Genomic DNA, 24,644 nt, shown 5'->3' with positions numbered 1-24,644 from the left:
AGCTGAATTTTGGTCAGCCTGTGCTGTGCCTGTCCCCAAAGCCGGTCTGCAGTGGGGGCCAAGACCCCCATTGCAATCCCCTGTCTTCAGGGTGCTCTCCTGTGATTTACACCCTACACCCGCTCGGGTGGGGGTCCCTGCATGGTGGTGGATGGAGAAAACTCCCTTGCGGGGTCTGGGGGGAGTTTTCTCAATTTGGTCCCCTCTCAGTGTGGGGTGCAGTACCTGAGGGACCTGAACCCCCTGTGGAGTTGCAGCCCGGCCCGGGGGTGCGGGCAGAGCGGTGCTGGTGCGGAGCAGGGGATGCCCGCGGTGCTGGAGGGGAGAGCGCGGCCCCATCCCGGGCGTGCGGCCGCTACCGGGACCGTGCCCCCCGACGGCAGCCGGGGCTCCAGCGCTCGGGGCCACCGTCCCGTCCCTCCCCACCGCTCCTCCGGGGCCTCCGGCGGCCGCGGGCAAAGTCCGTCCCAGCGCGGGTGATAAGGGCCGGGCCGGGGCGGGGGCGCGGGGGCGCGGGGGCCCGGGCGGCGGCCGGAGGAGAGGCCTGTCGGCGCTGATTTGCATAAGGTATATTGCCTAATGGTGGCGGTCATGGCTTGGTAGAGGGCGGCCCGCGCCCCGCAGCACCCGCCGGCCGGGGCGGAGCGGCAGCGGCCGCAGGGAGGGCGGGAGGCGCGGGGCGAGCGGCGGGGCCGCGCCGCCGGCGCCCGGGAGGATGGTGTCCCAGCTGAGCGCCCTGCAACGGGAGCTCCTGGGTGCCCTACTCAGCTCCGGAGCCACCAAGGAAGGCTTGATCCGTGCCCTGGAGGACATGGTGCCCGCCGCCGGCTTCGGCGTCAAGCTGGAGAGCCTGCCGCTGTCCCCCGGCGGGCCGCCCGACGGCAAGGCCGCCTTCCCGCCCCTGGCCAACGGGCACGGCAAGGGCAAGCTCTCCGGTGACGAGGGCTCGGAGGACGGCGACGACTTCGACACGCCGCAAATCCTCCGCGAACTGCAGGCGCTCAACACGGAGGAGGCCGTGGAGCAGCGGGCCGAGGTGGACAGGATGATCAGGTACCGGTGGGGACGGGATGGAGACGGGGCGCACTCTGCAGCGCGCCGGCCTCGGTCCGCAGGTGCCCGGTCCGACGGCCTTGGAACTAAACGCCCTCCCTGGGGGTCGTTCCCGGTGAGTCCTGCCCGGTGGCAGGTCCCGGTGCGCCCTTCCCGCCCCGTGGTTAATCCCGGTGGTGGGTCCCGGTGCGCCCTTCCCGCCCCGTGGTTAATCCCGGTGGCAGGTCCCGGTGCGCCCTGGCCGGCGGGGCTGTGCCGCGGTCCCCGCGGTGGCCGGGGGCGCTGGGAACCCGCTGCCGAGGGGAGCGGCAGGGAGAGGGGCCGCGGCTGGAGCAGGGAGGCCGGAGCCTGCCGGCCGCGTCCTCCTGCCCCGTCAGGTGCTGCCAGCCCGCCCGTCGCGGCGGGGCCGGGGATGCCGGGGCTGCGGAGACTCGGAGCGGCCGCCGGCTCCGTCCCTCCGCCCGCGCCGGGAGATAAAACATAAACTGCAGCACGTGGAGCCCGGAGTGTTATTAATTTATTCCTATAAATCATCAACAGAAAAATACACAAAGGGCCGCGATTAGGGCGAGCGGAGCGGCGGGTTATTCATTGCCGAAGTTGTAAACCGGGCGGGGAGGGGGGAAGGAGGAAACCCCCAACGGCGGCGGGCTGGGCTCCTGCCGGTCCCGGGGATGCCGCTCCGGTCCCGGCCGTGCCGCCCGGAGCGCGGCCGCCGTCGGGGCGCGGCGGAGCAGCCCCGGGGCTGTCGGGGCGCGGGCGGCAGCGGGTCCCCGCCGTGCCCGGGGTGAGGAGCGGGGCCGGGGCGGTCGGCGCTTCTCCCGCAGCCGGGGCACCGGGGCGATCACGGATCGCCCCACAGCGCACCCGGGGCCGGTAGAAACAGGTCGGGAGCCCCGCGGGGCCGTTCCCGGGTGCAGTGGGGGGCACCTCTGTGTCCCCCCTCACCTGGCACTGCAGTTTTTATACCTGTCTTGGTTCCCCAGCGGCAGCCAGAGTGTGGCACTGATCCTGCCCGTACCCTCTGCCAGCCCGCAAAGCCCAGGAGCCCTCTTGTCCCCAGCAGCCCCGGTGCCTCGGCAGCGGCGTGCCAGGGCCTGGCAGGGGACGGGGACGCCGCCATGGTGTGCGGTGTGCACGGTGCTTGTCTCCAGGCCTGCCCCGGTACCAGTAGTACAGATGGTGCCTTTTGGGGACAGGGCTGGGCAGCAGCACCCATGTCTGCCGAGGGGCTCAGCTGTGACACGCTGAGTGCTAAAGAGCCTCCGTGCAAGGGAAAAATCATTGCAGGCCTTGTCCGCTGGGTTCTCACCCCACCTGTGTAGCCTGAGCCCTGCACCTCTGGGTGCTCCTGCCTGTCCCCAGTCCCTCCTCTTGCTGGCTGTGTCTGTTCCTGGGGGTGCCCAGGCTGGCAGTGGGGGTGCACAGGATCCGTCGTGGGGTGGCTGCGCTCCCACAGGTGTTTCTGTGCAAAGTTTGCCTTTGGTGCAAACAAGAGCAGGCACATGTCCCTCAGGAGCCTTTGCAAAGAGCTCGTGTTTGCTCTAAGGGAGGCCTTTGTACTTGGAGAGGGAACTGGGTAGGGGACTCAGGAACCATTTATTGCAGCCACGCATGGGGGCTAAACCCCCTCTGCCCCTGTTCCCCTGGTGTCAGCCTCCTGACCCCAGGGCTGGCTCAGTCTTGGGCTGTTTCTGTGTCCACGCTGCCCTTTTCTAAGACTGCAGCATGGTCCAGGCTTGGCCACCCACCCGCGGCACGGGCAGGAGCTGCCTGCCATGGTGCCGTGGTCCTGAGTGCTTTGCCGCCGCTCCTCAGCGAGCGGCACCTCTGCTTGAGCTCATTCACCATACCCAAAGGGCTTCGGCTGAAGCAGGGGCAGAGGGGCCGGAGCCGCACCGCGGGCTGGCACGGCGGGTTCTCGCGCAGCCCGACCAGAGGTGCCGGCAGCACATGGAGCCCGGCTCTGGGGCGAGACGCCCCACGGCTCCCTCCCTGCCCCGTCCCACCCGCCGCGGCTCGGACACAGATCCCAGGAGCATCCAGACCCCGGGGGCCGGGGGAAAGCCGCCCGCTGCTGGGGACGTGGCCACAGATACCCCACGGCGGCTGGGAAATGCGTGGGGAGCGGCGGGCGCAGCAAAGCTCCCCGCGCCGATTCCCTGTGTGCACAGGGAGATGCAGATTAGATAGATCATTTCTGTAGGGAGCCGGGTTTATAATCCATCTGTATAAATTCTTGGCATATTTCTCCGAAGATGTGGAGTGTATTTACCTGTTTTCAAGGCTGACAAAGGGGGTGAGTGGGTCTGGGAGTCCCTGGGGTGTGAGGTGGGAAATGCCCCTTTCTCGGGCTGCGCTGTGGCCGCGCTTCTTTGGGGTTCATTTTGTGCAAGGAAAAAAGAGCTTTTCCTTGCTTTCGGTGGACAATGTGTGCAGAGCCAGGGCTTTGAACTGGTTTTACCCTATTACAAAGCGCTCCTGGCTTGGGTGTTTGGATTTTTTTTTGCACTTAAATTCCTGGTGAAGATTGGACAATTAATGGGCTTTTTTCCATTTTGGTGACAGAACCAAAAAAAATGGGCTTGTGTTGAATCAAAAGGTTTTCCCCGCTGGCTTTTTAGGTTAACCAAAAAAGAAAAGAAAAAAAAAAAGGGGCCAAACAAACACTCAAACATTTCATTTTGGGTCAAGTCCAAACATTTTGTTTAACATGAAACAAAATGTTTGGGTTTGGTTTCAGGTTGTTTAACCCTTTTGAATACGGTCAATTTGATTTGTAAAGAAAAATCACTGCTGAGAAATTAAGACTTGACTGATTGTTTTGAAAGTCTAAGTGTGAAAAGCTGGACGTATCGAGGTGAAGCCTTTCTTAAGAAAATGAAGGAAAATTTGGGTTTTTTTCCTAATTCTCACATGTTTTTTTACAGCCAAAACGCTGCTAAATTTTATTTCAATTTGGAAATCACGTCTGTAACCCCCAAGTTACTTGTTTTACATTTTTGAGCGTGCTCTATTGCGCTGGCTCCAGACTTAAGGCTGGGAAAGCGATGCCCTTGGCTTAGCTGTGGAGCAGCCTCCTCTTAGAAACGCTAATGAGCTCCGTTCCATTAACTTATTATTAATCAGTAAATAGCCGGATCAGTTGGGCGACACGAACCGCTCACGGCAGAAGCCGCGGGCAGCCCCTGGGCGCGGGGACGGCGGCGCCGGTGTCCCGGCCACGCGCTGCCGGGCGTTTTGGGGACAGGAACGAGCTTTTCTGTTTGCGCCGCGCTCGACCCAGCCGGGCATCCGGGAGTCGCTGTGTCCGTGTGTCTGTGCAGCTCTGAGAGCTGTGCGGCCGTGCAGAGGACACTTACATGTGGGGCTCCCCTGCGCGGGGGACACAGAATGGGGCGCAGGGACAGCATCTCCAGAAGCCCCCGGCCCCTCTTGCCTGGGGGTCTGATGAAGCCCCCACCGCGCTGGCTCTTCTCGGGTGCTTCTGCTTTGGATCCAACCAGCTTTGTTTTCATGCTGCATTCCGGACAAAAAAGTAAGAAATCTACTTCTTCTTTTTGTCTTTTCTTGTGACAAGCTGAAGGATCCAAAATAAGTGATGAATTGGGAGAGCGGTCGGACGGTTATTCCAAGCGCAGCGATGCAGTATTGCATTATTTGAGTGCATGACTGTGACCAGGTTCAGGCTCTGCACCGATTTTTCGGCTTTAAAATGTTTCCTTTTAGTTCAGTGTCCTGCAGAATAAATCTGGGGCTCCTGAATGCGGCAGAGGTGCATTGGCCTGTTCCTCTGCCCCCGCGCTGTGTTTTTGGTGGAGCTAAAGATGCAGGCAGCGTTTTGATTTTTGGTCGTATTACAGTTATTCCCTAAAGTAGTGTAAGCTACCCCAAAGACACCAAAGTAATGCAGATTTAGGAAACAGTCATTTTACATCTGGATCCTGCAGGAGCCAAATTCAAGTGTTTAAAAATATTCAAGAACGAGTTAAAATTATTGGGGGGGAGGTTGGTTTTGGTTTTCCGTTCAGGGACTTGCCCGGGTTTGTGTTCCTGGTTTGACCTTCGCTTCTCAGCCCTTTGTATATGGCCTGTGTCTACGTTTTGCAGTTGCGGGAGGGTGGAAATAGGGTCTGTTTCACATGAATGTTGAGATTTTTAGATGATTATCCCTGCAGGAATGGAAGGGAGGAGGTAAAGCGGCAAGTGGGTGGCTGGGGTTTGGCCACGCGGGGGTCCCTGATTCTATGACACGCGCTCGAAGGATCTTGTGTCCTGAAAGACGTTTCGGAATAATAATAATGGGTTTCCATCATGGGAAGAAGCAAATACCAGGTGTCTTTCCCCCGCCAGGAGAGATTAACCCTTTGTTTCCCTCCCCGCAGCGAGGACCCGTGGCGAGCGGCGAAGATGATCAAGGGCTACATGCAGCAGCACAACATCCCGCAGCGGGAGGTGGTGGATGTCACCGGCCTCAACCAGTCCCACCTCTCCCAGCACCTCAACAAGGGCACCCCCATGAAGACGCAGAAAAGAGCCGCTCTGTACACGTGGTACGTCCGCAAGCAGCGGGAGATCCTCCGCCGTAAGTACCCGCACCAGCGCTCGCGCTTTGGAGATGGAGGGGGGAGAGGATGTCCCCGTGTCCCCGTCCTGCCCGTGCGTACCCGACGTGTCCAGAGCTGGGTGAAGAGCAGCCAAGCATCTTCCCTAAACCATTTTACAAGTAGAATGCGTTTAAGGTGCAGGAAAACTGGGGCAGAGCCCCTCTTGGTCACAATATTCTATTTGGGAAAGCAGTTAGATGCCTTTCCCACCTCTGCCCCCTTTTCCCCTCTGTTTCTTGAGACCGCTCATGTTCTGCAACTACTTGCAAAAAAAGTAGAGAGACAGAAAAGGGAAAAAAAAAACCCTGTAAATTGTTCCTATGTGTAGCACGGTCTTGGGGCAGCATGTGCTATTTGAAATGCAGATGATTTTGACCAAGTACACAAACTATTGCTTTTGTGCGCCTCTCCCACCCCGATGCCCTGGGGTCGGTCCCCTTTGCTGGAAGCAGCCGGTGTTTGAGCTGCAGGTTGGGGCCCTGACCCCCCTGCAAAGGGCTCTGCCCCCCTCTTCCTAAAGGATGCAAAATACAGCGGATGGGAAGTGCAGAAAAGGATTTAGCACCAAATACCATCGCTTTGAAAACACACCTTGAGACATTAGAGCAAACAGAGCCCGCTCCAGCCTTGCCCTTCGTTTCGCCCCTTGTCACAGGGGGAAAAGCCATTATAAAAAGAGGGAGAATTCCCCTGCAAAACTGAGAATAATAAAACCCTCCCATTAATCTCCCTTTACTGCCGCGGTGACAAGCGCCGGGTCTGAGGCGGGACGCCGGGGAAGGTCACCTCTGGTGCCTGCCCGGGCGCGGGGCCGTGTCCCACTGTGCTGGGACGGGAGCGGGAGCCGGGAGCCGTTCCTTCTCGGGGGACTTTGCTGTTGTCCTGCCTGGCTCCCGGCTTGCAAAAATCCACCCGAAACAAGTGCACAGTGGCAGAGACCCTGCCCGTCAATATGCATGTGCTGCACATGCCTCCCTGTTAAACACTGTCCCCAAGGGATGGCGACAACTCCCTCACCCCCTTCCCGGGGTTCCACACCCCCTGGGGGGCAGAAAGCCGGTGCTGGGGGACACTGTGTTCACACCAAACCATGCCAGGGCTGTGGGCTGGGGGTGCTGCAGGACGGGACACGGGGGTGCGGGACAGTGCCTCCGAGCAGCGGCGACAGGCCGGCTCACGTCTGCTCCTTTCTCTTTCAGAATTCAACCAGACAGTCCAGGGGTGTGGAAATAGGACAGACAAAAGCACTCAGGATCAGCTGCTGTTTCTCTTTCCAGAGTTCAATCAGCAGAACCAAGGGGCTGCCCAGCTCGACGACGCCTGCTCCGAAACCCCCAGCAAGAAGATGCGGCGCAATCGGTTCAAGTGGGGGCCGGCCTCCCAGCAAATCTTGTACCAAGCCTACGACCGTCAAAAGAACCCCAGCAAGGAGGAGCGTGAGGTTCTGGTGGAGGAATGCAACAGGTAAAGGCTGTCCCGCACCCTCTGCCGCCTCCACGCCTGCCCCGCAGCCTTTGTTCTGAAAACTGCATGTGATGCTGGGTTCTTGGTGTGCAGCCCCAGGCTGCCAGCTCATGGCTTGGCTTTGCTGAGCTTCCTGGCCCCTTTTTGTCATGTTTTCCCCATCTGAATGGTGGCCAGGGCTAAGTGAGCTCCATGCTGTGGCAGGGATGCCATGGGGATGCTGTTGGGATGCAGCAAGGATGCTATGGGGATACCATGAGGCTGCAGCAAGGATGCTGTAGGGATGCTGCAGGAATGCTCAGGGATGCTGTGGGGATGCCGCAGTGTTACAGCAATGTCAGAGGGTGCAGGGTTGGATTTTACAGCATGTGTGTAGCTGGAAAGATCGGGCAGGCTCTTAGGAAGAGCTTAAATGCCCCCAAATTCACCTGTCCTCCCCAAAGCCCCATCCCAACGGTGCTGGCAGAGGACCCCCAGCAGCACCCTGTTCCAGCGTGTCCCCTTGCCCCCACAGGGCTGAGTGTCTGCAGCGAGGGGTGTCACCCTCCAAGGCGCACGGGCTCGGCTCCAACCTGGTGACGGAGGTCCGCGTCTACAACTGGTTTGCCAACCGGCGGAAGGAGGAGGCTTTCCGCCAGAAGCTGGCCATGGACGCCTACAGCTCGGGCCAGCCCCCGCACAGCATGAACCTGCTGCTGTCCCACGGCTCCCCCCACCACAACCAGCCCAGCGCCTCGCCTCCCAGCAAAATGCCAGGTGAGACCTCGACGGGGCTGCTCGGGCGGTGGCGCGGAGCAATTGCAGTGCTGGCTCCTGTTTCTGCTGGGGAAAAGGGTGCTGAGCCCTCAGGGCAGTGCATGGATGGCCTTCGAGGCGGGGAGATGGTCATCCCGGTCCCTGCTGCAGCCTAAACAAGTGATGCTGGTGCAGAGAGGAGCCGGTGCTGTGGCTGCAGCGTTATGGCCGGGCGAGCCACCTTTGCTTGGTTGGTGGAATTCAGTGGAGTCCCTGTGTGGGCTGTGCTGGGCAGGGCAGGGAGGCAGACTGGTGTGTTGGCCCTGGGGCCTTGGGGTGCAGCCCACTGGTGAGCACTGGTTTTGGGTGAGGAGCACACAGGTGATGCTGCAAAGCCCGTAGGAAGCTGCAGCAGCGTGTCCCAGCCTTGACGGGTGTGTGGTGCTGCACTGTGCCCACGCTGGAGCAAGAGGAGGTGGGTGAAGAAAGCTACTTGGGTGGTGCAGGGCTCACCCCAACCTTCACCTCTCCCCGCCGTGGTCCAGCCCCATAGCAAAGAGCTGGCTGGGGAGAGCAGACCCGACAACTCCCAAGGGATTTAAGCAGGAGATAACGCCCGGGGAGGGGGCTAATCAGGGTGGGTGGGGGTGGCGCGCCGTGGGGCGAGAGGCATTGTTGGGAGAACAATCCCCATTGTCCCCCTCCTTGCCCTCTGCCGCCAAGGCGGCTGCAGGGGGGTCAGCGTGTGGGCTGCACCCCAACTGCCCCCACATCCCCCCTCGGCCACGGCACCGGCACAGCCCGGCCGGGGAGGCTCAAACCAGCCGCCTCTTGGAAATGACCCTGCCTGGCTCGTTACACACACCCAGCTCATTACAAAGGCAAATTAAAATAACCCCATGTGGCAAAGAGTCCCTGAGGGAAGGGCAAGGAGCCTGGGGAGGGGAGGCTGGGAGCTGGGGACAGTGCCAGTCCGTGGCTGGACGGGGGTCCCTGGATGTTAGCAAGCAAGAGCAGACCCCGAAGTGGTACCCGGGGGATGCAGCAGCCCCGGATGGGTAAGCAGCATCCGACCCCGCTGCCACCCGTGGGAGACAGGCAGCATCCGACCCCGCTGCCACCCGTGGGGGACAGGCAGCATCCGACCCCACTGCCACCCGTGGGGGACAGGCAGCATCCGACCCCGCTGCCACCCGTGGGGCACAGGCAGCATCCGACCCTGCTCCCGGGTACTGCTCATCACATAGGGCCGGCCGACGGTGACCAAAATGTGACCCTGCCCCAGGAATGCCCCACACAATGGTGGGGACTGGGAGGACGTTTGCCCTTCTGTCACCGGCTGATTGCTTACAAGGTGCCCTACAAGCACATTGTCAGCAAAATCAGCTGTTTTCAGTGTCGGCCGGCGGGTTTTACAATACCCCACCAGCATGCAGCCCCGCTTTGTCATGGCGTTGTCCGCCCCCCGTGCATGCTTAATTGACAATTAAGCCGGGGCTTTGAACGAACCCCCCTGCCTTTGATGTGCCCCGGCCTGGCAGCGCCCATGCAGGCACCCCTCGAGAGCCTTTGTTTTCTGCTGTTAGGGGATGGCAATTCCCGTCACCGCGGGCATTTATCTCGGGGCTGGAGGGCCGTTAAGCCCCAACCTTTATTTTCCCGCTGGAGCGGTGGCCAGCAGGAGCCGGCCGCGGCTATAGGGCCGGTGACAGCCCATTCGGAGGGGCTTTTGAGCAGGGCAGGAGTGATGGCCGCAGAAGCAGTGGAGGGGTCAGGAGGGCTCGGCCACAGGAATTTACTGGTGGCTGGTGGTCGTATCCATCGGCCTCGCTGAGGAGGAGTAGGTGAGCATGGTGAGGGTGCCCACGGGGTTGTAGGTCTTGTCTGGGGGTGCCGGGCAGGGGCAGAGCTCAGTGGTGATGCTTTGGGGGTCATTTGGACCAAGATAGGTCTGGCGGGCTTGCAGCTCCCAAACCATCACTGAGTCCATCGCCGCTAAAACTTCTTCCAAGAGATGTTTGCAGTGGTGGGGGACCCGCTGCTTGGGGGGTGCAGGCTGTGCTGGGGCTGTCCCCAGCGCCCGGCTGACCCCGTCGGGGCTGCCCATGCTGGGATTTGAACTGCCCTTGCACCGCTCGGCTGGGGCGCTCAATGCCTTAACAGCTTAATGACGGTGCTGGGACGCTGCCCACGTCCTGCCCTGTCCCCCCCGGGATGTCCCCCGGCACAAAACGGCGGGGCTGGTGGTGGGGGGCAGCTGCAGAGCTGCTCCGGTGCCCGCAGACAAAGGGATCGCCCCCTCCTCAGGACGTCAGCGGGGTCTTGCAAAAGGGCACAATGACAGCCGGGCAGGGGTGAGAGCTGTAAAAGTCAAACATCTTCCCGGCCTCTTCTGAGGGACCCATCTGTCAGGCCTGGAGCTGTAGTTTTTAACTATTTGGAGGTAAATACTTAAAGCCTATCTATCTTGGAGGCTTTTCTCAGACTCTGGACTTTTCCCTTCCTAGGGGGTATTATCAGCGATCTTGGTTCCGTTTGATTTGAAGGTCACTCGGGGCTTTATCTTGGTGCCATAGACTCTGGCTTATGCCATTTTTATCTTCAAGAGCCCCGCAGACAATCAGCGCATTGACGAGATTAGGAGACACGCCACCCCGCTTGCCAGCCACCCCCCGCCCCGTCCTGCATACAAAGGGCTGCCCGGTGCCCACCGGACCCCCCGAATCCCCATCCCCATGGCCGGGGGTCACAGTGTCACCTCCGGCCCCTCCTGGGGCGTCCTACACCAAAACGTGCTCAAGGCATCCCTCTGTCCAGCAGCACCTACGCTGCAATATCAGAGTATCAGAGCAATCAGTGCACACACACACACACGAATGTACAGCATTTATCTATATTTTTTAGATATCTCTATAGATGTAGATAACAGAAATAACTCGGTACCACCCTGAGACTCTTTCTAAACCCAAAGGCCGATTTAAGCATTTTAACTTTCTCTTAAAGAAGAGCCTGTCAATAAACCCTCGGTCCAGAGGTGCTTCAGTTTATGTCTGGATCCTACACGTTGTTACTTGGGGTATGTGCTGGTTCTGATTGTGGACCCGGTGCCAGTGGTTGTAATATTTTACTGTCGGGCACATTGTGGGGCTCGGTGGGTACAGTGCACTGTTAGGAGCTTTTCCCCGTTTTATGAGGGGTAATTAGGACTTTATGACAGCAGCAAAATGGGAGGGTCCAGTCCCCATAAACAGGTTTATAATGGATATAAACTACGCACTTCTGTAACTTAGCAAGATTAACACTTTAGGGACAATTTGAGTGGCAGCCCGAAATCAGAGGTGCCTGGACCTGTGTTTGGGAGGGTGCAGTGGTCCCGTCACCCACCCGGCTGCTCCCACGATGTCAATAGCTGCAGCATCGCTGAGTCCAGCATGACCCCGAAAATGACACTTTGCCTTTCTCCCCGCATTGCTGGGCTCCTGGGGCTGAGTCCCTGCGGCCGCTGAGCAGGCGTGGAGCGCCCGGGGCTGTTGTGGGGTTGGGCATCGCTGGTGATTTGCAGGATGTTTGCAAAGCTGCAGGCAAAAGTGCAGCCAGGTACTGGTGAGTAGCGGAGGTTGGGACGTGCCATGCAATGGCCAGGGCTCCTGCTGCGTGGGAAATACATTTGCAAGTACAGTGAGGTTTTGTTTTGCTTTGGGTTTTTTTTGAAGTACAATTTAATCATAGCAATATGACTTAAAGAGGAGAACGAAGCTGCTGCTTCGCTTTCGCCTGCCAAAGACACCACACTGGTGCCTACCTAGAAAATGGCAGAAGCCTGGAATGAAAACGGCAAAGTTATTGATTCTTGCCCCAAATCCCCTCATTGCTCTCTCCACCCCAAAAGCTGGGTTGGGCACCTCTGAGAAGCCAGAGGGTGCTGGGGTTGGCTGCTGGGAGCTGTGGGTGCATGGGACCCCCAACCAGCCGGGGGTCGCGCTGCCTGTTCCCGTCCCCCTTGACTCAAACACAGGGTTAAGGCTCCGGAGCCGGATCCTGCGGCTTGTCTGGACACACGGGAAAGCAGTAAAACATTTCACGGGCAGTGCAGCTCAGAGGCCGCACAATAGCTGGGTCCCATAAACAGACTTTTATATCACGGCTGTAGCTCCAGTAAAAAACAGAAAAGCCTTAAAGAGGAAAGGCTCTGCGGCCAGGGCCGTTCCCACTGATCCCCATCCAGGCTCCTCTCTCGGTGGCTGCAGGGAGAGGCCGAGGAAGAGTAAATCTCTTTGCGCGGGGTGGGAGAACAGTTGTGTTGGGCATCGCTGGCTGTCAGAGCCGCGGGAGGAAACCCCCATGTCCCCCTGCAAACCGCCAGAGCTGTCCCCACGCATTCACCCCATCCCGGGGGGTCCCATGGTGGGGACAAGGAGTTGTGCTGGTGGGGGACAGCTGGTCCCCAGGGCTGGGCACCCCTGCATGCCTGGAGCCCGACCTCGCGCTCCTCAGGAAGTTTAATCTTCATCAAGACTCGGAGTCTTCAGTGGTTTTATCTGGAGAACCCAAACCTCGGTCACCCGATTATCTGGCAATCCCAGCATTGGTTATTGTTTCTCACACAACAAAAGCGTAGTCCTTTGGCTTGCAGGGAAAAGCTTTAACATCACCTTTTAACTTTGCATATGTTTTAAAGACAACTTGATGAGTTTGGGTGTCTTGGCTCGTGGCTTACAAGCATCCTCAGTTGGGTAAACCGTGATTTGGGGATTAAAATGACGCACTTTTTTATTAACTGAAAGCTTCACTGAACCCAAAAGAGATTGAAGATTGAGCAGAAACTCTGATTTTCTTTCCAAGAGGAGCCGCCTGTGCTCCTTGTCTATCTTGAAGATCATGCTCAGAAGAAAGGGCTTTATTTTATCTCCCCCCATTGTTTAACCCGCGCTGCGGGCCGTCGGGCGGCAGCGGCCGCAGCACACGCTGCGCGGGGCCGGGGCCGCGGGAGGAATGCGGGTGACAGTCCCCGGTTGGGTCATGTTTACCCTGTGCGCGGCAGGGACCTCCACTCGGACCGGCAAATATCCACCTGCCAGAGGACATTCTTTTATTATCAGGGATAAAAGGGGTCTGCTGGGAAATGATCAGGAACCAGACATCGCGGGGAGATTCCTATCTGCGGGGCATGTTTAACCAGCTGATGGGGAAAATTTGGAGGTGATTAAAGAGTGACTTTGCTGTAGTTTTGGTGGAGGGTGTGAGGAGCCATCTGCACTTTGGCAGGTGCTTTTGGAGCTTGTGGAAAGCTTCTGGACTCAAGTTCTTACTTCTTTCCTGTTCCTCAATTCGGCGGTTTCCAGAGTAGCCCCTAGAGCATCCTCTGCCGAGCCAGCCTGCGTCCGCTCTGCCCTCGCACCCCTGGGAGAAGGAGCCCCCCAAATCCCAGGAGGAGCATCCTTTACCTGGGCGGGTTTGGGAGCTGTGCCGAGGCAGCCAAGAAGCCACCAGCACCTTCCATAGGCAGAGCCTCTCTGGCCGATGGTCATTTTGGGGAATCATCCCCAATGCCACTCTGCACTGGCTGGGTTCATGGGTGGGCGATACTCTCGGTGGTCTCGGTTGGCAGGGTGGGCTCCACGCATGGGTTTCTTTCCCAGGAGAGCAGTGGGCTGTCTGTCTGTCCGTCATCTGCTTCGATCCTGGGGTGGTTCAGTGAACCCAGCCGCAAGCACAGCGCTGGACTCCTCGTAATAAATGGCTTTTCACTGTAGTCATCAAGGCAGTCTCTTAAAAGACGCTTTTGTTTCCTGTGGGTTTTCCTCAGTTAATTATTTGTGATCTGTAGATGCCTTTCTATGACACATGGCTGATCATATGGTTATCAGTGCACGGCATTTTAGCCAAATTAAATATATTTGTACAGAAGACCTGTGCTTGAGCCAGATTTCCGTTCTCGGCAGTGGTGGGCTGTGCTCTGATTTGAATGTATGTGCCTGGTCCCTCTGTTTTCCTGCAGTAACCTGTTAATCATACACTTGTCGAGAGGGAAATCGGATGCAGAAGGGCCTGAGAAGAAAGCGAGAGGAGTCGCTGTAGGGAGCTGGGCAGCGCTGGCCTTGTCGAGGGAAGCGCTGTGTGCAGAGTCGCTCCCCACGGCTCAGGGTCCCCGGGATGGGGTGCGAGAGCTGCGGGAACATCACAGGGATTTGCACGATGGGTGCAAACGAAACCACAAGGGATGAGGATGGGTGTCCCTGGCCCAGGTTGGGCTCCCCAGGGAGCAGCTCTTTCCACCCCACGGCATGGGGACCCATGGGCAGCATGGGGGCTGCAGCCCTGCCTGGGCATTCAGCACCCCTCACCATCATTTTCTGGCTGTAATTTCAGAAGATGGGGTTTGCGTGAAGCTGGAAAGGGAGGGACACATTTTCTGGTGCCATCCCTTGTCATTCAAAGGTGTCGTTTAGGAGCTCACCCATCTGTTTTGCATCCTTGTGCTGCGCACACCAAGGGAGCTGGAGAGGGGTGGGGGGTTCTCCTTGGTAGGGCCACTTTCGGGGTGTTGGCACAGCCAGGGCACCCTCACCAAGATGCCCACGGGTGATTGCGGCTCCTGGTGATGTTTTGCAGGGGTGCGGTACAGCCAGGCGAGCGGCGAGGCGGCGGCGTCCTCGGGGCCCATCAGCCACCATGGCGGCGGTGCCATGGTCACCACCAGCCAGGCGGTCCTGCAGCAGGTCTCCCCGGCCGGCTTGGACCCGGGCCACGGTTTGCTCTCTCCCGACGGCAAAATGGTGAGTACACCTGGGCTATTGTGGCGGCGGTGCTGATAAGATAAGAGGGCCCAGCGGGCAAAGCAAACACGCTTTCCCCGGGTTTCACACGCGGCCCGAGCCGAACAATGGGGCATTGTGGGGACGGGGACGCGGCGCGGGTGCGCGACCGTCCCCACCGCCCACCTCAAAGGCGGCACTCGGTCCCCGCGCGCCCCGGCGGGCAACGGCGTGTTTTCTGAGCACAGCCCATAAATCTGACAGAGCCCCGCTCGGGGTTTATTGATTGCATGCCTCACGGATTGAATGTGTGCTGGGTGGATCACTGTTTGTTTTCTCCTGCCAATGACACGGGTATTGATAAAATGCTCATTCATTATTTTTTCCCGGAGCCCTTCCCAAGTGTGGAGTGTCTCCGGGGAAGTGCTTTCCTTGCAAACAGGGACCTTCTTGTCCCAGCGCATCTGACTCGGTACTGCCAGCTCCAGATCTGCCTGTCCCCGTCCCCATCCCTGCCTGCTCGGGCTCTGCTGCGAGGGCTTTGCTGGGCAATCGCCAGTGGTGACAGGTGGCAGAGACGGGACATTGCCATCCCCACAGGGTGCCTGATGCCTCCCGTGCCGGGTGCTGCACAACCACTGCAAAAAAGTGGTTGTGAATGCAGGTCTGGGCTGGGTTTGCAATGCCTGAGCACTCGGGCTGCTCCTTTCTGTGGGTGCCTGGCTGGTACGGAGCCCTTTGGAGGAGTCCGGAGGGAGCGGGGCGAGGAGGGGCCGGGGGTGACGGGGAGGACGGGCCGGGGAGCGCAGCCCTTCCTCGGAGCTGGCTGCTGGAGCTTTGCGTGCGCCCGCTGCTTTTTCTGGGAGGAGGTTTTTTTTCTGCTGAAAGCGAAAGTCAAACATGGCACTGGGTGACGGGGCGAGCCTGCTCTTCCTCGGTTTTCACTTCCATTTTCGGAGGGTTGGCCCTCTCGGGCTGTCGCATCCATCTCCTTGCACAGCTGGGTGGCTGCGGAGGGCTCGGCATCCCCTCCCTCAGTATGGCGTGATTTAATTTTGCTTCTCCTTCTGCTGCTCCCTGACTCACGAGGGTCCCTGTGCAGCCCCTCGGGCTCGGACACTGACCCTGCAGAGCCAAGCGTCCCCCACCAAGCAGGGAGGATGTTGCCAAGCGAAACCCCAGCCTTCCCACACGCTCCCTCCGCCCTGAGAGCACCCGTATCTCCCCAGGGGTGTGTTGAGCCTCATAACCCTGAGCCTTGGAGTCATAAAATGAGTCAGGATTAAAGGCAGCAGGAGGCAGCGAGCGCCCAGGGTGGGGGACCTGGGGATGAAGCGATGCAGAGCTCGGTGGCGGGGGCTGCCAGCACCCCCATGGCAGCTCATCTGCAGGGCCCATGTCTGAGGGGGTTTTGCTGGAGGGACCCTCGGATGGGGCAGGGGAGCCCACAGCAGCCGGGCAGCACAGGAGGAAGCCGTGGGGAAATGCAGCAGGTTAAACTGGGAAAAGCAGCGGGTTAAACTGGGAAAAGCAGCGGATTAAGCTGGGAAAGCAGCCTGTTGCAGTGCGGTAGGCAGACACACAGCAGCAAAACTGCAGAGTTGTCCCCGCTGCACGAGCGTTGCACAGCACCCGATGGGACCGCGCCGGCCCTCGGCCGCATGCAGCTCTGCCAGCTTATCTCTGATCTTCAGGCAGGGCTAGCTAGTGCTTGCTAGTGATTTAATAAAAATATGCTGTAGGCTGTGGTTTCTAGTAAGTAAACATGTGCCTTTAATACCCCACATGAAACCAAGAGCTGCCAAGGAAGTTGCAGCCTCTGAAGGCAATGGCTTTGCGCAGGCAGGAGCGTGACTGAGGCTGCAGAAAGCTTTGGTGGTTCACTCTTTCACACTCTGGTGTTGCTCTGAGCCGTGGGGGTGCTGGAGGGTCTCCCTCCAGGATGCAGGGACTCAAGGGTCTTCTCCAGTCGTGCAGTCTCCGGAGGATTTCTTTTGGGCTCAGTGCTTTGGGTCTAAACCCACTGCGAAACGAGCCCGGGCTGCGGGCGAGCAGCGCGCACTTGCCGCGAGCTATTTGACTTGTGCAGCCAACTGTGCTGTAACCTGGCCTTGGAGAAACTTTGAAAGTGGAAAATACCGGATCAGGAAATATGAGTCACTCCTGGGCTTTGGAATTTATTGATGGATTTGTTTCAGTTGCAACGGGGCTATCTCCAACTCACATGTGCAAAATAAACAAGGCGCCGGGGCTGGTGTCCAGAAATGTCACACAAAGAGCTGAAAGGATGGCTCGGGATTGAGGTTGCCCAGTGCAAGAGGTCTAATTAGAAGGACTAGGAGAATGTGCAGCAATTAAAGAAATCAGGCACTTAGCCCCTGTTTGTGGTGGGGACCAGCTCAGTCCCCTGGACACGCTCCAAGTGCCTTTGTGTGTCCGATCCCTGAACATTGACCCAAAATCCCAGGAGGTGGCTCTGGCCAAGCACGCCTGCCCCATCCCACCAGCACCCTGCCTGTTTGCAAAAGTGATGCCGAGGATCATCACTGTGAGGTGCTTTCTATCCCTTTCTGTCTTTTTTCTTTACCCATCCACGTTTATACTTCCCACTTTCCTCTACAACTGTGAGGGTGAGAAGTTGAGCGTTGAGTCCTCAGCTGTCCCCGAGAGCAGGAGCTTGGACCTGGGGGACAAAAAGGCAAAGTCTCAGGATGTGCTGTGTCCTGGCGCCATGCTCCGATGGAGCTGGAAGCCGGTGCCAGCAGAGTCCTTCCTGCCGCTGCTGCTTCGCTGGTGATTAACGTGAGGCTCAGCATCCCCGCCGGGCTCTGCAGCCCCGGGCCGTGGGAGCTGGACTGGGTGTCCCAGTGAGGCTGCAGCCGTCCTGCCTCTCAAGAGGGGTTGTTCCTGACCCCCCGCAATCTCCCTGCCAAAGCAGGCGGGGTAGGGGGCTGGGAACATCCCCGCGGCTGCGTCTCTGATGGGGGCTGTCCTGCCTTGTTCCTTCGGCAGATCTCCGTTTCGGGGGGTGGGCTGCCCCCGGTGAGCACCCTGACCAACATCCACAGCTTGTCCCACCACAACCCGCAGCAGTCCCAGAACCTCATCATGACGCCGCTCTCAGGAGTCATGGCCATCGCACAGAGTAAGCGCTGCATCCCGAGCTCAGCCCCGCGTGGGCCCCCTTCCCATGACGGGGAGGGGGACACCCTGTCTGCTCCCACCAGCGCTGACATCCCTGCTCTGCTCTCCCCTTCCTCCCAGGTCTGAACACCTCGCAGGCGCAGAGCGTGCCCGTGATCAACAGCGTTGCCGGCAGCCTGGCGGCCCTGCAGCCGGTGCAGTTCTCCCAGCAGCTGCACAGCCCGCACCAGCAGCCGCTCATGCAGCAGTCACCCAGCCATATGACGCAGCAGCCGTTCATGGCCACCGTGACCCAGCTGCAGAACTCGCACAGTAAGGGTTCGGGCAGTAGCTATGAAGGGAAAAGCCTGGAAAATAAGTTCAGATGGAAAACAGGCTTGTGCTCTCCTCTTGCTGTCCCCTGCCTGAGCTCATGCCCGTGGCTGCCGCCTTTCTCCCATGGATATCGGCCGGCGCGGGGCTGTGCGCGGGAGGCAGGCGGTGCGGGGTGGCCACGTCTCGCCCTGTCCTCTCCTTCCCCTGAGCCACCACCGTGTCACATCCCCTGTACCACCCCGCCACTGTCCCACAGGTGGGCTGCAGCCCCCACCAGTGTTTTTTGTACAAACTTCATTTTTCCTTCTGAGTTCTTAATGCTAAAACACATGCTTTGCCGAAGGAGGTGGCCAGGCCCATTGCACTCCCTGCAAAGCAAACGCTTCCCTGCTGTGCCCCGATGGGATCCGGCGTCACCCCTCGGGCTCATCCGCCACCCCAGCCTTGCTCCAGCGCCGGGCTGGGACGAGCTGGTAGCTGAGAAAGCGGTGGCTTACGGGCAGGCAGTGGTTTCTTCCCATGGCTCATTTTATCTCGCTCATGTCCCCATGATGCTCGTTCCCTCCCAGCACCCTGCAACCCACCGTAACGCGGCGCTTGGATGCTCTGCCCCTGCTTTTCCTTGACGGCTGCTTGTCTCCCCCTCTTCGCAGTGTATGCACACAAACAGGAGCCTCCCCAGTATTCCCACACCTCCCGCTTCCCCTCGGCGATGGTGGTGACAGACACCAGCAGCATCAGCACACTGACCAATATGTCTTCCAGTAAGCAGGTAATGGCCGGGGTGTGCAGAACGGTGTGTGGAGGTGGAGAGGGGCTGTTTCTGCTTTTCCAGTGCTGGAAACCTCATCCCAGCCCCTTTATGGTCTCTGAAAACCTGCTTGGGGATGGCGTAATGGGGACTGGGGTGATGGTCCAACTGTGCTGGACAGCGGGCACTTGTGGTGGTATCAGCTGGACCATGCTCATCCCTGGGGCCACTCCCCCACAGTGGGAGCATCCTACTGGGGTTCAGATTGGGCTGAGAAGGTCAGGACCAAGCAGGGTTTGGTGCCTTTGTGCTCAGAGTGAATCGACTCCTGTTGGGGTTGAGTGGATGAGCTGGGCTCCAATGTGCCCCAACTTCCCCAGTCCATAAGGCAGAAGTTATCCTGGTTCAAATCAGGTGTGCGAAGCCTTGCTCAGACAATAGTCCCTTTCTAAAGGCCAGCTCTGGGGACTGTGGGAAATATGTGGCCCTTATTGATCGCTAGATAAATAAGAGAGAGCCTTGAACTTGCATTCAGATAAACTTTCTTACCGGGGTTTGACAGGGGAGAGGAAAAAATGTCTGCAATGACCACAGAGTAAATACAGCGTGGGATTGCTGTGAGACCCCCCCTCCGCGGAAGAGGCTGGGGCTGCAAAGGGGAGAAGGGGAGCTACCCAGGGGTTTGGGGTGCCGGGGAAGGGATGATGAACGCCACTGTTCCCAGCTTGGAGGGGGCTCCCGCGCTTTGCGGTGACATTTATCTGGCGCTGGGTCGGGAGGCGGTCAGGCCCGGCTCCTCGGCAGCACCATTTCCTCCGCTCGGCTTTATCGGCCCATCTGCTGGGCGCTCAGCCCTAACCGCCCCTGATTAACCGTGTCCCCCCCACCACGGGCGGCCTTTGATGCCGGGACTGGCCCGAAGGAGCCCAGGGCGCTCAGGAAATGTCCCTGGCTGGGTGACAGCGCCCGGCCATCCCCGCTGCCCGGCGATCAGCCGACCCTGACGCCAGCACTGCCCGGGGTGATGGAGGCTCCCTCGATTTTCCCCCTCCATTACGCTTTTGCACTTTAATTAAAGCAGGAGGAGGTCTGGCTGCTCAGAAGGGGGGAGATGGGGCCAGGCCCCTGTGGCTGCTGCGATGGGTGGGTGCAAAATGCTGCAGGGACGCCCCCATAGCCCCTTGTACGTGACAAACGAGCGCAGGCTGGTTCTGCAAGTGCTGGGGCAGCATCTGTCCCCTGTCCCCCTGCGCAGGGCAACAGAGGGAGCTGGGGTTGTGTCCCCCCAGCGCAGCCTCCCAGCCCCTGGGGCCTCTTTTCCTACCAACCATCCCATGTTCAAGCTAAAGCAGGAAAAATGCATCCCTGAACATTGATTTGTATTTTTTTTTCCAGCAGTTTCCCCTTTTGTTAGCAAATTTGCCCTGCAAGTGATGCTCAGCCCCCAAGTGGCTCAAATGCCCAAATATTTTTGCACAGCCCACATGAAACCCCAAGCCCCAGGTCCTGGGGTGCTGCTCCTGAGCAACCCCTCTTTGCAAGAGGAGAGGGATCCTCCTGCAAAGCACAAAGTGAAACCTCCATCATTCTCCAGCAGCTCTTCTGCACCTGCAGCCCCCACACCAGACCCTGCAAACCCGGCTGCTCCCGGTGCCGCTGGTGGGGACAGAGGCGGGAGGGCCATCGCTGTCCCCTCGCAGCCTGATGCTGCGGGGTCGCTTATCAGATGTTGTTGTTTAGACCTGGAAGGGGCAAATACCTCCCGGTTCCTTTGACAACGCTTGAGGCCAAGCCACCATTTTTATTACGTTAGCAAACACCTGATAGCCGCGGCCCGGCCCTAATGACATGTCACAGGAGGCTCCTGGCGTCTCCTTATCTCCACGTTACGATGTTTGCTGTGTGCTCCAGCCCGCAAGGTCACCCCCAGCCCCCCACCCCCGGTTATTGGGGGGGACCCCAGGTGGGGGGCCCATCTTGAGGGAGGGAGAAGGAGCCGCTGCGGTGGGACAGATGCGATGGCGGAGGCTGCTCAGCTCTTTCCCTGGTGGGGACAGAAATGCCCATGGTCCCCAGCCCCGCTCCCACCCCAGCACGAGCTCCTGGGCTCAGCCTTACACCTGGCTGCTCTTGGCAGCGCCGCTGGGCTGTGCGTCACCATCTCCGCCACAGCTGGGCACAAACAGGCCCTTTTGTATTATTATTATTTTTGGGAGGGGGTGGCAATATCTGGCTCAGAAAGTACTTTCCCATTGCGTTCCCCTCGGGAGTGCTGGGGAGGGCTCAGGGGCAAGCAGGGCTCGTGTGGCACCACCAAAGTCCCGGGGTGGTGTGGGAGATGATGCCTCCAGACGCTTTGCGGTGTCCCTGGAGCCCCCACGGTGCTGCCATCACCTGCCCAGCAGTCACCACCGCTCTCTCCCTCCGCAGTGTCCCCTGCAAGCCTGGTGACGCTCCACACCTCGCTGCTCTCGCACGTAGCAACGGGACCTGATTTTCCACAACGTGCTGCTGGAGACCCGTGCGCCGAGCCCGGGGGGTCGCCGCAGCGAAGCCCAGCGCCGCAGCGAGGAGCCCGGCGACCCCGAGCGGGGCCGGCGCCTCCGGACGCCCCGTCGCTCTGCCGTGTCCCGCAGGGACGAGCCTGGACCCGTGGGGTGCCGTGAACCCTGCCTCTCCTTCCCTCCGCGCAGTATTTCCAAGACGTGTCTTGGGGATTTTGTTTTCCTTTCATAAGTATTCGCCTTCCAAGAGGCCGTCGGCTCTCCCGAGGAGCAAGGAACAAGCTGTGCTGGGACCTGGCAGAAGGGGAAGCTGGATAATATTTAAGTTGTACTCCTCCACCCGACGGACTGAGAGAGACTTGGGTCTGTTACTTGGCATTTGGAAGGAGAAATAGCGTGTGCTGTTGAACTGAGCCAATTAAACTGTAAATATAGGTACAGTCTGCTCCATCCTCACCCTTCCCCACTCCTATACATAGAGATTTATATAAAAGAGGTAAATTTTGTCTAATGGATGTAAACTGCTGTAATTAAGTGCAATTCCCCCATCTGTACATATTGTTCCCAAAATCTCTTCGCTTTCTCCTTTTCTTTTTCGGTAAAGGTCAGAGCTAAGGATGGTTTTGTATTCCTCTTTTTGCTTTAAATGAGTTAGTCCAAAGAGCTGGGCCTACGCAAGGGGGCCGGTGAGGCAGCACCGGTCTGGGCTCTGCGGGGGACAGGCAGACGCGTGTCCTCCCACGGGGACATCCCGCGGGAAGGAGGGGTGCGGGGTGAGCCCAGCGCAGCCCCGCAGGTCCTGGATGATCCCAAGGGACTCTTCTGCCTTTGGAGACTCTGACATGGGCTGTCGCAGGGTTGGGAAGCGCTCAGGAGCCCGCTTGACACGTCCGGACCGCTGAGAACATCCAGACCGTTGAGCTTTGGCTGTCTGCAGGTGAGCTGGTAGCGTTTGCTGCTACAGAGATGAGTGAGGCCGCAAGAAATCCTGGTAGGATCTTCCTCAAATGGAGTTCAGAGACTGTCGCCCTTTCCTCCCCTCCTTGGGGTATGGAAGGGGCTGGGTGCCCAGTTACTGCCTCGTCTTCTGCCCAGAAAATGGCCAGTATGGGTGGCTTATTTCCCGCTGCTAGCGTTTTCCATTAGGTTGATGATGAGCCTTGCTGGCTCCATCCTTATCGAAAAACACGGTGCTCCCGTCCTCGTGGTGTCACCTCTGGGCTGCAGACAGACAGACGGACAAGCACTGGGCTCTGATGTGACCTCCCCAACCCACGGTCCCCACCTGCCAGCGGCTCTTGGAGGACAAGCTTTGCAGTGAGATGTCCAGGTTGTGAGCGAGCCCCGCTCTGCGGCGAGGACACGGGCTCCATCCCCCCACCAGAGCCAATGTCCTGCGTCCCGGAGCTGCAGAAGCTGCAAAAGGCATCGCCCCCTCCCGTGAGACACAGGCTCCTCCGTACCCACGGCCCTTCAGAAGCGCATCGAATGCTCCCCAGTTGTGCAAATTTTTCAGGAACTTGGCAGCTTGTGCTGACTGCTAAGAATGCCTTGGAGAGGTGGAGAGCAGCAGAGGTGCCTATGGATGGATGACCACTGCTAAAAAGAAAACCACTGGATGCTGTCTTCGGGGCAAGAAAGGCTCTTTTGCTCTGTGTTTGTACAATGCCTCGTGCAGTGGGACCCTGACCCTTGCTGGGACTAATAGGAGTTGCCCTGTGGTGAATAAGTCATCATGAATTGGAGACCGATATTCAGAATGACATTTAATTTAATGTACACCATAATTAAATACCACTTTTTCTGACTCATTGCTGCGACGTGGTCTGTAAATACCCCAGCCCTCAGCTGCCGTGGTTCGGCAGACATGGGGCGGGCAGGCTGGCAGCGGTGACATGTCCCCTGCTGTCCCCTGCAGTGCTGGGCCAGGCTTCCCCTGCCTCAATGTGGTGAGTCAAGCGGTTCGTATGAAGCCCCAGGTACCAGCAAGAGGCCCTGGGAGGTTGGGAAACCCGTGTCTTTACCCTCCTGATGATGCACTAATGATGTTGCCCTTAGTCTGGGCACTTTATTCCTCATCCTCTGCTGAGTTTAGCAGCAGAGTGTTAAGCAAACCAATTAGGAGCTGAGTGCCAGACAAAGCCAAACCCCCTTCGTTCTGGATACTGAGCTTGGGGGTCCGTAAAGCACCAGGCGGGTGGGAGGGAGCACGGCAGCCCCGTAAAGCTTTTGAAGATGTTTGATTGCGAAGAGCTAACACAGCTGAGTGACTCAGAGCACATCGGCAGGAAAGGGCGGCCCTTCTGATGGTGGGCAGGCACTGGAATCACCTTCAAAAGTGCCTGGTTTTGGTTTGGCACCCATTTTTTTTTCATAAGTTAGGCGTGGGTTGCTGCGGGAAAGGCTTCAGAGCAGCAATCTGGTGCTGCCCTTTATAGCCGGGGCAGGACACCCTGAGAAAATCATTCCCACCGAGTTTCTTTGTTTAAGTCATTTTTAGCTACCGCAGACAGAAACTGGAAGCGCAAAGCTGGAGATCTCAAAGATGCGGATTTTATTCTGAGATCCCCTTTGTGTCTTCCTGCTCCTGAGTGCCAGGCTGAGCCCTTTTCAAATTCTGCTCCTAAATAGTGCATTCTCACCTGTCAAGGTGAAATGACTTGGATTCTTCTACTTGTGCCAGCTATGTTTAGCTCCATGGGTGGCTCGTGAAGCCACCTGGGCTCAGCTTGCTCCAGCTGATGTATATCCAGCATCAGGCCGATTTGGTGCTGCAGAGGAGTGGTGACCCAGTGGGGAGGACAGGAGAACCTGCAGCAGCTGAGCTGATGCTCCAAGGGGAACAGCACCTTTTGGGGCCTGATTTCTGCCCTGGCTTTAAAATAGACACAGACTGAGAGGCACAGGGTGTGAAAACTATGTGTGAATCATTGTTCAATGAGTGGCCTGATATCAGTGCTGCCCTCCAGAAATCCCTGAAGAGAAGGTAAGTGAAAACCTGGGGGAGGCTCTGAGATGCGGCCCCACCAGAGAGTGGAAGGGGAACTGTGCCAAAAGAAAACTAGGACAGAAAAGGCATTTGAGCAAAGCAACAAAAGAAGGTGACTACCATGGAGCAGAGGGCGGGACAGAGCAGGCAGGATAAAGCCAGTAGTAGAAACAGAACAAATTATTAAGACCAGATAGTATTTACCCAAGATGTGTGAATTTAGAAAGTTGTGTGCTGTCACCCACCCCTGGGTAGCAGGGCATGGGAAGGTAGAAAGCATGACAGAGGGTGTGGATGCTACACATACCAATGTGTTCATTGGGAAAA

The 24,644-nt window shown here is 58.5% G+C and overlaps 1 protein-coding gene across 4 annotated transcripts; it reads left to right on the top strand.

The window, feature by feature from the left end:
* Positions 1 to 528: 528 nt before the first annotated feature.
* HNF1B (HNF1 homeobox B) lies at positions 529 to 23,135 on the top strand. Of its 4 annotated transcripts, XM_071816916.1 has the most exons (10): positions 529 to 567; positions 769 to 1,053; positions 5,439 to 5,638; positions 6,860 to 7,124; positions 7,639 to 7,880; positions 14,472 to 14,635; positions 17,627 to 17,759; positions 17,879 to 18,070; positions 18,727 to 18,845; positions 21,255 to 23,135. In XM_071816916.1, exons 2-10 carry the CDS (start codon positions 812 to 814, stop codon positions 21,273 to 21,275), a joined length of 1,578 nt encoding a protein of 525 aa, XP_071673017.1. In that variant the 5' UTR covers positions 529 to 567; positions 769 to 811; the 3' UTR covers positions 21,276 to 23,135. The 4 variants fall into 4 exon arrangements, with proteins under 4 accessions (XP_071673017.1, XP_065709203.1, XP_065709204.1 ...); XM_065853131.2 differs by lacking the exon at positions 529 to 567 and having other exon boundaries at positions 645 to 1,053; XM_065853132.2 differs by lacking the exon at positions 529 to 567 and having other exon boundaries at positions 648 to 1,053; positions 6,938 to 7,124.
* The last annotated feature ends 1,509 nt before the right edge of the window (positions 23,136 to 24,644 follow it).

This window comes from Patagioenas fasciata, chromosome 19 (assembly GCF_037038585.1).
Source record: "Patagioenas fasciata isolate bPatFas1 chromosome 19, bPatFas1.hap1, whole genome shotgun sequence".
Lineage (NCBI taxonomy): Eukaryota > Metazoa > Chordata > Aves > Columbiformes > Columbidae > Patagioenas > Patagioenas fasciata.
This window is presented reverse-complemented; position numbering and strand designations above follow the sequence as displayed.

What these genes read in the sequence shown, in the direction of transcription:
- HNF1B (XM_065853131.2), top strand. Translation starts at nt 716, where the DNA reads ATGGTGTCCCAGCTGAGCGCCCTGCAACGGGAGCTCCTGGGTGCCCTA. An exon ending in GCAGCGGGAGATCCTCCGCC is followed by an intron (nt 5,639 to 6,859) that starts GTAAGTACCCGC and finishes TTTCTCTTTCAG; the next exon opens with AATTCAACCAGACAGTCCAG. An exon ending in CTGGTGGAGGAATGCAACAG is followed by an intron (nt 7,125 to 7,638) that starts GTAAAGGCTGTC and finishes TTGCCCCCACAG; the next exon opens with GGCTGAGTGTCTGCAGCGAG.